Source organism: Anabrus simplex, chromosome 4, assembly GCF_040414725.1.
Source record: "Anabrus simplex isolate iqAnaSimp1 chromosome 4, ASM4041472v1, whole genome shotgun sequence".
Classification (NCBI taxonomy): domain Eukaryota; kingdom Metazoa; phylum Arthropoda; class Insecta; order Orthoptera; family Tettigoniidae; genus Anabrus; species Anabrus simplex.
The window spans coordinates 139,765,470-139,777,740 of record NC_090268.1 but is presented as its reverse complement, the minus strand read 5'-3'; the positions used below and the strand labels follow the sequence as shown (position 1 = coordinate 139,777,740).

At 39.6% G+C, this 12,271-nt stretch overlaps 1 protein-coding gene across 2 annotated transcripts in view; it reads right to left on the bottom strand.

The window, feature by feature from the left end:
- LOC136872505 (unconventional prefoldin RPB5 interactor 1) overlaps positions 1–12,271 on the bottom strand; it is a 72,935-nt gene that overhangs the window by 16,456 nt on the left and 44,208 nt on the right. For both annotated transcript variants that reach the window (XM_067146313.2, XM_068227194.1), the window contains exon 4: positions 11,421–11,568. In XM_067146313.2, the coding sequence (XP_067002414.2) occupies positions 11,421–11,568 (148 nt within the window). The remainder of the gene's footprint in view (positions 1–11,420; positions 11,569–12,271) is intronic.

Genomic DNA, 12,271 nt, shown 5'->3' with positions numbered 1-12,271 from the left:
ATTCATTTCCGTATTGATTATATTCACAAATATGAAGTTTTGAAGCTTCCACCTAATCAATACATATATTTATATATTATTGTTCTACAGTACCGGTTTCGACCTTGTAAAGGTCATCTTCAGCTGACAATCATGACATACAATTAAAACATCACAATAAGAATGTCACATGATATGTTCTAGTTCAAATAATCGTCTACAATAACTAATATAATAATTAAAATTTAACATTACTACATGTACATGAATGATGTATGTTAAAATACGCTTTTCTTAAATTATAAAGGTGTCACATAGCATGGATAAAAGCATTATCAATTTGCAAATGTTTTTCGTCTTATCTTCGTCTATGTTAATCGGTATGGTTCATCGAAAGGGGAGTAGTAGCCTTTCGGAAGTTACAAGGGCGGTAGTCTAGATGATTGACTGATATGGCATTGTAATAATACTCAACATGGCTTAGCTATGTTGATACTGCTACACGGCTGAAAACAATGGGAAACTACGGCCGTGACTAACTCCCAAGGACATGCAGCTCTCTCTGTATGAATGATGTACTGATGATGGCTTCCTCCCGGGTAAAATATTCCCCCATTCTTATCTCCGGGTGGGGACTACACGAGAGGGGGCAATCATCACAAAGATAGATACTGACATCCTATGGGTCGGAGCATGGATGTTAGAAGTTTGAATTGTTGTGGTAGGTTAGAGAATCTGTAAAGGGAGATGGATAGACTGAAGTTAGATGTAGTTGGTTCAAGTGAAATACATTGGCAGGAAGAGAAGGATTTTTGGTCAGGCGACTACAGAATTATCAACACAAAATCAAACGGGAAATGCAGGAGTTGGTTTAATAACGAATAAGAAAACAGGGCAGCGGGTAAGCTACTACAACCAGCCTAGTGAAAGGATTATTGTTGTCATGATAGATACCAAACCAATGCCCATCACAATAGTGCAGGTCTATATGCCAACTAGTTTAGCAGATGATGAAGAAATCGAAAGAATATATGAAGAGACAGAAGATTTAATACAATATGAGAAAGGTAACTAGAACCTAATTGTGATGGGAGACTGGAATGCAGTGGTAGGCCAAGGAAGAGAAAGTAATACAGTAGGAGAATACGGTTTGGAACAAAGGAATGAAAGAGGAAGTCGGCTGATAGAATTCTGCACCGATCATAATTTAGTCCTTGCGAATGCTTGGTTCAAACACCACAAAAGACGGCTGTATACATCAAGGAGACCTGGAGACACTGGAAGGTATCAAACAGACGTCATTATGATTAGGTAGAGATTCAGAAACCAGGTGTTGGATTGCAAGACTTTCCCAGGAGCAGATGTGGACTCTGACCACAACTTGTTGGTCATGAAATGCCACCTGAAATTGAAGAAATTGAAAGGAAGGAATTCAAGAAGGTGGGATTTTGATAAGTTGAAAGAAAAGATTGTGAGGGACTGTTTCAAGGAACATGTTGCACAAGGACTAAATGAAAAGGCTGAAGGAAACACAACAGAGGAAGAACAGACAGTCGTGAAGAATGGGGTCTCTAGAGCTGCTGAAGAAATGATAGGAAGAAAGGAAAGATCACCTAAAGGCCGATCTCCACTGATTAACATTTAACACCAACATGTTAAATTTAACATGTTACAATTCCACGTATATTGTGACTGTGTCTTCCAATTGACTTCGCAAATTAACTCAGAATGTTGAGGTTAACACTTTTAACATGTTGGCGTGTTTTCCGCTCAAAGTGGAAAATATGTCAAATCAATTTGTTGTTCATGAGATGTCGGCACAGCTTCGGCAACTTCCGTGCTGTTTTGATGCCAACAGATAGCCTAAACGATGCAAACGACGTGCTTCTCGTGAAGTAAGATTATAGTTACAACACTCCGCAACACTCATTCTCTTTTTTATAAGCTACAAATACAGTACGCGCACGTATGTCATTCTCTCTGCACTATACTAAAAATCATAGTCAGAAATGGAGTAGAGCAAGGAGATTACTCTGGACTTAATTCATGATATAATAGAAAGACCTTGTTTGTAGGAATTCTCATCAAAGGAGTACAAAGATAAAGCGAAGAAAGCCGACAGCTTCTAGGAACTTGAAATTATCTATAATTATTGTTCCCGCGAGTGCATCGAAAAAAACTAGCGTCCCTCCGCTCCCAGTACAGTAGAGAATTGCAAAAAGTTCAGAAAAGTCGGAAGTCGGGAGTGGACAAAGTTTATACTTCAAAGTGGTTTGCTTTTGAAGCAATGTGCAGTTTGAGCGGAGGAAATGTGTTTAAAATGCATTATAAATCATAACAAGAAGCAACCGTGACAATAACAAAGGCCAAATCCTCTTCATCTGACTCCATTGTCCTTGTTTGAAAATACTAGACACCACCTAAATGTATTACTACAAACTGATATAATGAACTACCTGTATATAAACAAAGGAAGTCAAGTATAACATGTTTATTAAGTGTAGACACAATGTTAAATGAAACAGTGTTTAACATTTAACTTGCTGATGGTGTCACCAGTTAACATTTAACATGTTGTTGTTAAATGTTAATCAGTGGAGACCGACTTTAAGAATCAACTCACGAGATACTCAGGCCTGATTGATGAACGACAAAAGTCTGACTGCCTTAGGGGAAACCAGCATGGCAAGGTTATTCCATTTAGTGTGTAAAATGTATGAGACAGGAGAAATGCCATCCGATTTTCGGCAAAATGTTATTATACCTATTACCAAGAAAGCTGGTGCTGACAAGTGTAAAAACTACCGCACCATTAGTTTAGTATCTCATGCCTGCAAAATTTCAACATGTATTATTTACAGAAGAATGGAAAGACAAGTTGAAACTGAGTTGGGAGAAGATCAATTTGGCATTTAGAATGTTGACTGGACCAAGCTATCTGCGATTCTGAAGGCGATCAGGATCAAATACCGAGAACAAAGAATTATCTACAATCTGTATAAAAATCAGCCTGCAGTGATAAGAATCAAGGGCTTTGAAAAAGAAGCAGCAATCTAGAAAGGAGTGAGGCAAGGTTGCAGTTTATCAACTCTACTTTTCAATGTTTATATAGAACAGGCAGTAAAGGAAATCAAAGAAGAATTTGGGAAGTGAATCACAATCCAAGGAGAGAAAGTTAAAACCCTGATATTTGCTGATGATATTGTTATTTTATCTGAGACTGCAGAAGATCTGGAGAAATTGCTGAATGGTATGGACAGAGTCTTGGGTAAGGAGTACAAGACGAAAACAATTAAGTCCAAAACAAAAGTAATGGAGTGCAGTCGAACAAAGTTAGGTGATGCAGTTAATATTAAATTAGGAAATGAAGTCCTAAAGGAAGGGGATGAATATTGTTACTTGGGTAGTAAAATAACTAACGATTGCAGAAGTAAGGACATAAAATGCAGACTAGCACAAGCAAAGGAGGTCTTTCTTAAGAAAAGAAATTTGCTCACTTCGAATATTGATATAGCAATATGTTTTTTGAAGACTTTCGTCTGGGGTGTGGCATTGTATAGAAGTGAAACATGGATGATAACTAGCTCAGAAAGAGAATAGAAGCTATTGAAATGTAGTGTTATGGAAGAATGCTGAAGGTTATTATTTATTTATTTAGCGTATGAAGCTTACAAGACAATAAGAATTACATTAAATTATATTGTTACATATCGTCGTTGCCGGGACAAAACCTCCTATGTGGTAATATTTTTGGAGATATACTGACCCGGAGCACATACATTATGAAGACCGAGAATGCCTTGACAATATTCACACAATATTGCACCTTAGATGACAGAATCTTACCGACCAAAGTTCTAAGCTAAAATATTTCACATAGGAGGTTTTGTCCCGGCAGCGACGATATATACAATTTACAGCATTAGGACCACTTTTCAAATATGGATAGAAAGGTCTGCAATCCATCTAATTCCTTCTGGAGATGATAAGTGGAGTTCATCCAATGAGTCGGGATACACACGTAGAGGGCACTCCTGCACAATATGCTTGACGGTTTCAATTCAAAACTGCAATCACATTGGGGAGAATTTATCCAACCCCATTGATATAGGGCTGCACCAGTTCGACCATTAACACATCAAATCCTGTTTAACCTTGACCAAAATGTCCGAGGTACATTAAAGCCAGCAAACCTTGTATTGGGATCAGTGACTGAAAGTAGGCCATGGGGTGTCGAGTATACCCATTCATCTCTACAGGCATTTTGGAGGTTGAACCTGGTTGACAAAAGATCTACAGCCGTCTTGCAAGCTGGCTTTCTTGATTTCAATCTCGGTTTAGAAGGATGTTTGACATCATGATGAATTGGAAGAGCATCATTTTCCATGATCCTACATCATAGGTGAACAAGAGCTTGCTGTCTCCTAAGATGGGGTGGAACAATGTTACATAGTACAAGCAACCACTGGGAGGGAGTACAACGCAGAGTACCAGAGATGATACACGTTATCTGGCGAAGTTGAATATCTACTAGTTGGCAATGAGAGCTATTTAACCAAATGCCTGCACAATATTCAGCAGTAGACCTGAGTGTACTGGAGTCGGCACCCCATGATGTTCCAGCCATTTTTCCAATATGATTTCGGTAGGTCAATGTCATGTCCAATGTCACACCTAAGTACTTAGGACAGCTTTTGTGCTTTAGGTACCGCTATTGATTCCTAAAAAAAAATAATAAAAAAATAAAAAAATAAAAAAAAAATGCTGAAGGTGAGATGGATAGATCGAATCTCGAACGAAGGGATAATGAATCAAATAGGTGAGAGGAGATTGATTTGGCTAAATTTGAAGAGAAGAAGAGATAGAATGATAGGACACATCTTAAGACACCCAAGACTTTTGCAGTTGGATTTGAAGGAAGTGTAGGTAATAAGAACGGTATGGGTAGACCAAGGTCTGAATATGACAAGCAGATTAGAGCAGATGTAGGATGCGGCAGTTACGCAGAAATGAAAAGGTTAGCACAGTGATACAGTGAAACTCTGTTTAGAATTTTTTCAAAGGACTGCAAAAAAAAAAAAATCTTCTTAAGGAGGAAACTTCTTAAAAGGGGTAACGCCCAAAAACTTATTCTATACTTTGAAATACATGTGAAACACACAGCCAACAGCTTTCCTTGTTTGTGAACAATAGCGAAATAGGCCGATACATAAGAGCTGCTAACAGAAAGCCACAATATAAAAATTCGCCACGAATTGTTTTGTAAACGATGCCGGCTCGATTTTTAAAGCAGTCCAGCCACCCGTTTGACACGGTAAAAGGTACCCTTAATTTGCATGCATATTTTTCGGCTTTCTCCTCCACAATAGTCCCACTGAAAGCTATCTTTAAACTTTGCTGCTGTTTAAACCATATTAGCACAGCTTGTTCTATTTCATCGTACTTTTCAAATTTAACTTCCTTGCAATTTGCTGAAGTATTCCCTGCAGAAGCAAATATCTCTTCTTTCTTCGCTATAATGCCGTTCAAGGTAGACAGCGGCATCTCCAGCTCCTTTGCCAAAACAACACAGGAAAGTGTAGATGACTCCACTTTCCTTACAATCTCCACTTTGTCTTTTATTGTTAGTGCCTTTCGCTTGATCTCTTTCCTCTGAGTTCCGCTCATTTTCACTTAAAACGTTTGTACGTTGATATTACAAGTAGAACTAACTTCACCGACTCCTATTCATACTAATTACGACGCTACACTATGCTTGGCAATCCGTAGCTTAGGCTTACAAGACGCAAAAACAAGATGGCTTGTTAGCATGTGTTTTCTATCTTCCTCACACCCCGGAAACCTGCTTCAAGGATAACGGCAGCAAATGGGAAATCTGGCAACTTATTCTTAGAGATTCTTAGAACCTAGGCCTAAATCGCCCCTGCATTTCTACTGGTTTTCACGACAACGGGCGTAGTTTCTTGCTGTTTCGCAAGTTCCGCATGGCCAAGCCAGTATTGAGTTTATTTTCCCACTTCAATCCTCTTCATGCTATAGGTAATGAAGAAAAGAAACACAGGTTCGAAGTTGCAGAAATGAGTGCAAGGAAAAGTATCTGGAGTATTACGTCGGAGTGATAAAGGCACAGTAGCAACGCTAGCACAGCTAAACGTAAACAGTTTCTTTCCCCGCGAGAATTTTATTTCATGTCTTCTTATCCTTGTGCTACGTTCTAATAATGTGATGTAATAATTACGAGTGACACGATAATACAATGTTTAGCTCGTATAAAGGTAAAATTAAAAATAACTTTCAATTTTATGCCAACACGTGGTATTGCAATGCCTCTGTGTGCCTCCCACCAACACCCAGTTGGCTATCAACATTCGTTCAACTTCATAGACGATCGGGATCTTTCGGCCGGCTGTTTGGCGGTATGTGTATCAGCTGGCTGCTGGCAAGTCGGCTGTTTCCTGCATAAAGTCGGGAAGTTGTTTTTGTTCACCTCACTAATAATGGACACGGAAAATCTTATCATTTTAGTTCAAAAATGTAATTTCCTCTACAACAAGACCCATAAGTATTATTGCAACAACAACATAAGAGAGAATGCCTGGAAGGAAATAAGCAAGGGAATGAAAAATCAAACAGGTTAGAATATTCAATTTTGTGGAGATTAACAGTAATGTTGTGGAAAAATACACTTTATGGTTTTTAATTAATATTTAGGTCACCTCGATAAATGACTTCACCCTGTCGCGGCCTGCAAATTACAGCATTAAAGTTTAATCAAACCATCCAGTGCGTGCTTTATGTTTCCCACATAGAATCCCGTTCACTTCTATTCTGCTAGATGGAATGGTGGAGTGGAAATTTGGACTGATGGGTTCGGTTCGATTCCACAAGGTGAGAGTGAGCATCTGGTGTCCGTGTTGTCATAGCGTGACGTCGCATGGCCTTGGCAAGCCCGCACAGGTTCCGTGACACCAGAGACACACCGCGAGCGTGTGAACGGTCTAACACAGGGTGCAACTTGCGCGGAGACTGGAGGGTTCTAACCATGGGCTGCTTTGAGCGGACGTTTTCTATCTCAAGGGGCTCTAAAATCTGAACTGTTTAACCGGGAAATATATTTACATCAGAACACTTTAAATGGGAAAAATATATATATATCTTAATGCAACGAATCAAGGGACCAAGAATATCACACCTTAGGTGGGAAAACTTTTTTATGCGGGAGCTTCTTAACCGAGTTTCACTGTATTTCTGTTTTGGAGCACTTGTTTTGCCACAGAATTGTTTTTTTGGTTGTGGAATCATACGCAACCATTAACCCAGCTCAAGGGAGAGAGGGACACCTTCCCTATTCTCCACTTGAGTAATTCTTGCCTGGCGCATCCATGCTGCTGGGGTGGGCATCCTCCACATCAGTAGGCCAGTGTGAAAGGATGGTTAAGTTCAGGCAGGGACCCAACCGCATGGGGTATAATGTGGAACCCATGCCCCGGGGTTATGGGCGAAGACCTCAACGGCACCTTTGGCAGAGAAGGAGACCTTCAGAATGGCAGAGATGGTGGGTGAGGCAACCCATCCTCACTGGGGATAATTTGAAGAGGACACCACTGCCTTGTGGAGAAGAGGGATCTTCAAAGGCTAAGGGAGTAAACCCCAAAAGAAAATCCTCACCTGTGTTAGGCCTAGCAAGTCGACAGTTGAGTATGAATATATTGCTTCCAAACCTAAAACAAGCCTCAGATGGAAGAATAAATTAAATACCGGACATGACAGTTCTTCTCGTACCGCCCGGATTTTTTTTTTTTTTACTAGTTGCTTTACGTCGCACCGACACAGATAGGTCTTATGGCGACGATGGGACAGGAAAGGGCTAGGAGTGGGAAGTGGCCGTGGCCTTAATTAAGGAACAGCCCCAGCATTTGCTTGGTGTGAAAATGGGAAACCACGGAAAACCATCTTCAGGGCTGCCGATAGTGGGGCTCGAACCTACTATCTCCTGAATACTGGATACTGGCCGCACTTGAACGACCCGTCCGGATTTATGATGGCCAAAAGCTTGATGCTCATCGGAGATATCGGAAGACATAAAACCCTCTCATGAAGGAGCGACTGAAAATTGGCACACTCAATATCTTCACTCTCACCAACAAATGTAAAGAACATGTGGATCTTATGGACAGACGTAAGCTGAAGATATTGGGATTGAGTGAGACAAAATGGAAAGGATATGGGAAGAAGTCCTTGAGAAATGGGTATGTGCTATACTGGAGTGGGAACAGTAATTAATCCAAAAATGGAGTTGGCTTCCTCCCTCATAAAAGATATAGACATACAGACAGATGTCAAATATGTGAGTGATAGGATCACCCAGATGAGCCTAAGTGTTGGTAATACACATCATACTCTTCTGCAAGTATATGCACCGCAGACAGGATGTACCACAGAGGAGCAAGAGCAATTCCTTATCGAACTTGAGGAACAAATAACAGAGGAGGACACTATCATTATGGGTGATCTGAATGCCAAAGTTGGTAAAGAAAGACTAGGCTGTAAAAACATCATTGGCCCCCATGGCCATGATAACAGAAGCTCTGAAGGAGAGAACCTGATTGATTTCTGTATGCGAAGAACACATGGTATCCGAAGAGGGAGAGCCATTAAATAACGAGATACAGCTGGGATGGAAAGCTCAAGACTATGATGGACTTCATCACTGACAGAAAAGCAGGTCAAAATGTTACAGATGTTAAAGTCATACCCAGCGAGTGCCTAGATAGCGACCATTGGCTATTAATCGCAGACCTAAAAGATGTTCATGTGCTAAAATTAAACAAAAGAAAATGCGAAAGATTAAGACATGGCTGTTGAAGGACATGGAGAAGAGAGGAAACTATGAAGCGAGGATAACAGCCTAAGTATCCAAAACTGAGAAAGGGGGAGTAGAAGAAGAATGGTCCTTATTCATAGAAACCCTTGTAAATGAAGCCATGGAAATCTGTGGAAAAACAAGTGCCACACCAAAAGAGAAGGAAACACCTTGGTGGAATGACTGAGTGAAGACAGCAGTAAAAGACAGAAATATACTGAAAAGAAAATTAGACCACAAAAAACAGAAGATGGACGAAATGACTTAGAAAATGAACAACTAGCACAGGAATACCAGAAAAGGAAACTGGCTGTAAAAAGACTGATCCAGGAAGAAAAGGAAAAGTGCTGGGATGACTTTACTACAAGCATAGAGGAAGACTCTCAAGGAAGTACGAAACTACTACACAAAGCAGTAAACAGTATAATATATAAACATCCTTGTACTGGAAACAGATAATGGTAGCTTAATACGAACAGAGGAAGGGATCAGGGATGAAATGAAGAAATACTTCAACATGCTGTTAAATGGAGATGGGGGCAACACCACCACCAATGACAGTAGGGCAGATGAAGCCCAAAAACAATGAATACCCATTAAAATGGCTTGAGATAGAAACAGCACTAAAGAACATGCAAAATAGGAAGTCCCCAGGCTTTGATAATTTCAGCTCAGACTTGATAATGGCAGCTGGATTACCAGGCTTCATTGGCTATGTAGAGTGTTATCAGTGATTTGGGAAGGAAACAAAATCCCAGAAGATTGGAGTAAAGGAGTCACCATCCCACTGTTCAAAAAGGGCAACCGATGGAAATGGAAATTATAGAGGCATTAAAAGATAAAAATTTCATTGTTCCGTATTGAAAGTATTAACGTTAAAAATTAAATAATTGAAAAAGAGGTTCAACCTATTCAATACATAAAAGAAAGGAATGTAGTGATTACATTCTTATTTAATAGTGATTAGAAATGGGACCGGTTTCGACCCTGATCACCGAGAGCTGGCAGTTTGCTTCTATAAATCTATTCGTCTGCGACTTCAAAATATTTATGGATCTTCATATGTTGTTCGATAGTGTTGTGACTTTGTACCTGACAGAGTGTAAAAACTGACCCATTTGACCGTTCTCCACTATTCATAAACATTGAGTGACTTTACTTATCATTGCGTGTGCCGTACTACCTTTCATAATATTATGTACTGTTTTATTTTAAGTGACTCACAATTTCTACCCCCATCATCAATTTATATTTCATCTTATACCGATCCAGAGTTCACTTATTCTTTTTCATATGCATTGTTTTTCTTGTTTTTTATGTTTTGAACGGCTGACGTTGACCTGGACTAGGGTCGAAACCGGTCCCATTTCTAATCACTATTAAATAAGAATGTAATCACTACATTCCTTTCTTTTATGTATTGAATAGGTTGAACCTCTTTTTCAATTATTTAATTTTTAACGTATAGAGGCATTATGCTGTTGTCACACACACTGAAGCTGCTGGAAAAGATTACAGAAATGAGACTTACGAAGGTAGTGGAACCTTTGCTCGAGAAAGGACAATACAGGTTCAGGAAAGGTTGAAGTACTGTGGATCTTATCTTTGCAATAAAAATGCTGACAGAAAAATACTGGGAATATGGAAGAAATCTTGTGATTGCATTTGTGGACATTGAAAAAGCATATGATGGTGTTCCTCGAAACAAGACATGGAAATGTCTGGAAGACCTAAAGGTGCCAAAGTACTTAATTGACAAAGTCAAGTTGCTATACTAGAAGTGCTACAGCTGTATCCAGATAGGCAACAGACGATCAAAATGGTTTGAAACAAAGAGAGGTGTCCAATAAGGAAGTGCCCTAACACAACTCCTGTTCATACGGTTTAGAGACATGTACCTTACTTAACAAAGACTTCAGTAGAATCCAAGCAACTGAAATGAGATTCATTAGAATCATGAACCAAACTACCAGAAAGGACATGAAGTGAATAGGAAAGTAGCTGGTATCGAGGTTCCAATTACCAGTGTCATAAAGAAATGCAGACTTCAGTGGTATGGGCACATAATGAGAATGAACAGGGAAAGACCTGCCAGAAAATATTCTGACCTTAATCTCATAGGAAAAAGACCACAGGGAAGGCCAAGAAAATGCTATAAGATCAGATGTGGCAGAGAGAGGACACAAATGGGAGGATGTACTGGAACAGAAGACGTATGAGGACAGAAAGAGATGGCGAGGGCTTGTACACCACACCCGGAAAACTGGAGTTGAGAAACGATGATGATGATGATGATGATGACGACGTGGCCATGCCATACGAGTTGGGCCTTCCTCACTTTCTCCACATTGGGCTACGTTAAGTCTCTGACACAGTTTGTCGTTGCATGGTCATAGCAGGTCGGTCAATTCAAGGGACCACTGCAGAATTTTCTTGTCATTTCATTTCAGTCTGACCCTGTTTACTTGTCAACGTCAGCATTTTATCCCGTAGGGAGTTTGTGGGCTAACCACTAGTACTGCATGTAAGACATCTATTTTTATTTCAGTACAATCTTACAATCGTTCACAAACATTACCTGTTTAATTCATCTTCAAGCTCCTCCTGAAGTTCCAGTTCATCCAATCTCTTCCACAAGTCCTCTTCATTGTTAATTGTAGTTTTTTCCTTGTTGCAGAGTTCTGCTAATTGTTTACGATACTCCTTTTCTTTGCGTCGATGTTCAGCTGGAATAATAATAATAATAATAATAATAATAATAATAATAATAATAATAATAATAATAATAATAATAATAATAATCGTATGGCCTCAGCTACCGTGTGCAGACATTTCGATTTGACGCCATGTGGCTGTCTGCTCGTCAATTTCGACGTTCCGTTTTACTCTAGGTCCGCTAGATGGCAGACAGAGTAAACCGGATCTCTCTTGGGCGTCTGTGGCTGAGATTTAATTAATTTTGTCGGGTAAATACCAAATGTATCACCAGAGATCTTTTACATGCCGACATCGTACGACATGGAGTGTCGAATGGACTTTTTTCCGCCCTTCAAAAATCCGACTACCTCTGCCGGGTTTGAACCCGCTATCTTGGGATCCGGAGGCCGACACTCTACCACGGATCCACAGACAAATTAAATGTCAATAAACAATCTTGCAAATCAAGAACACAGTAAACAAACAATGTTAATGGAATGGTATTAAAGGTATCATCTTAACGACCTCATATGAGAGTTAGAAAAAACATGATCATCCTTAGTACTGGTTGACAAGTATTAACTGTGGTCCTAAGTGGATGAAATAATGTGATACGGATAGGATGTATTATTATGATATCTGGAAACGAAAAGAAAAAAGAAATCCTGCAACTTGTAAAATAAATAATTGTACAGCCTCTGCTACTGTCTGCATGCATTTTGACAGGACGCC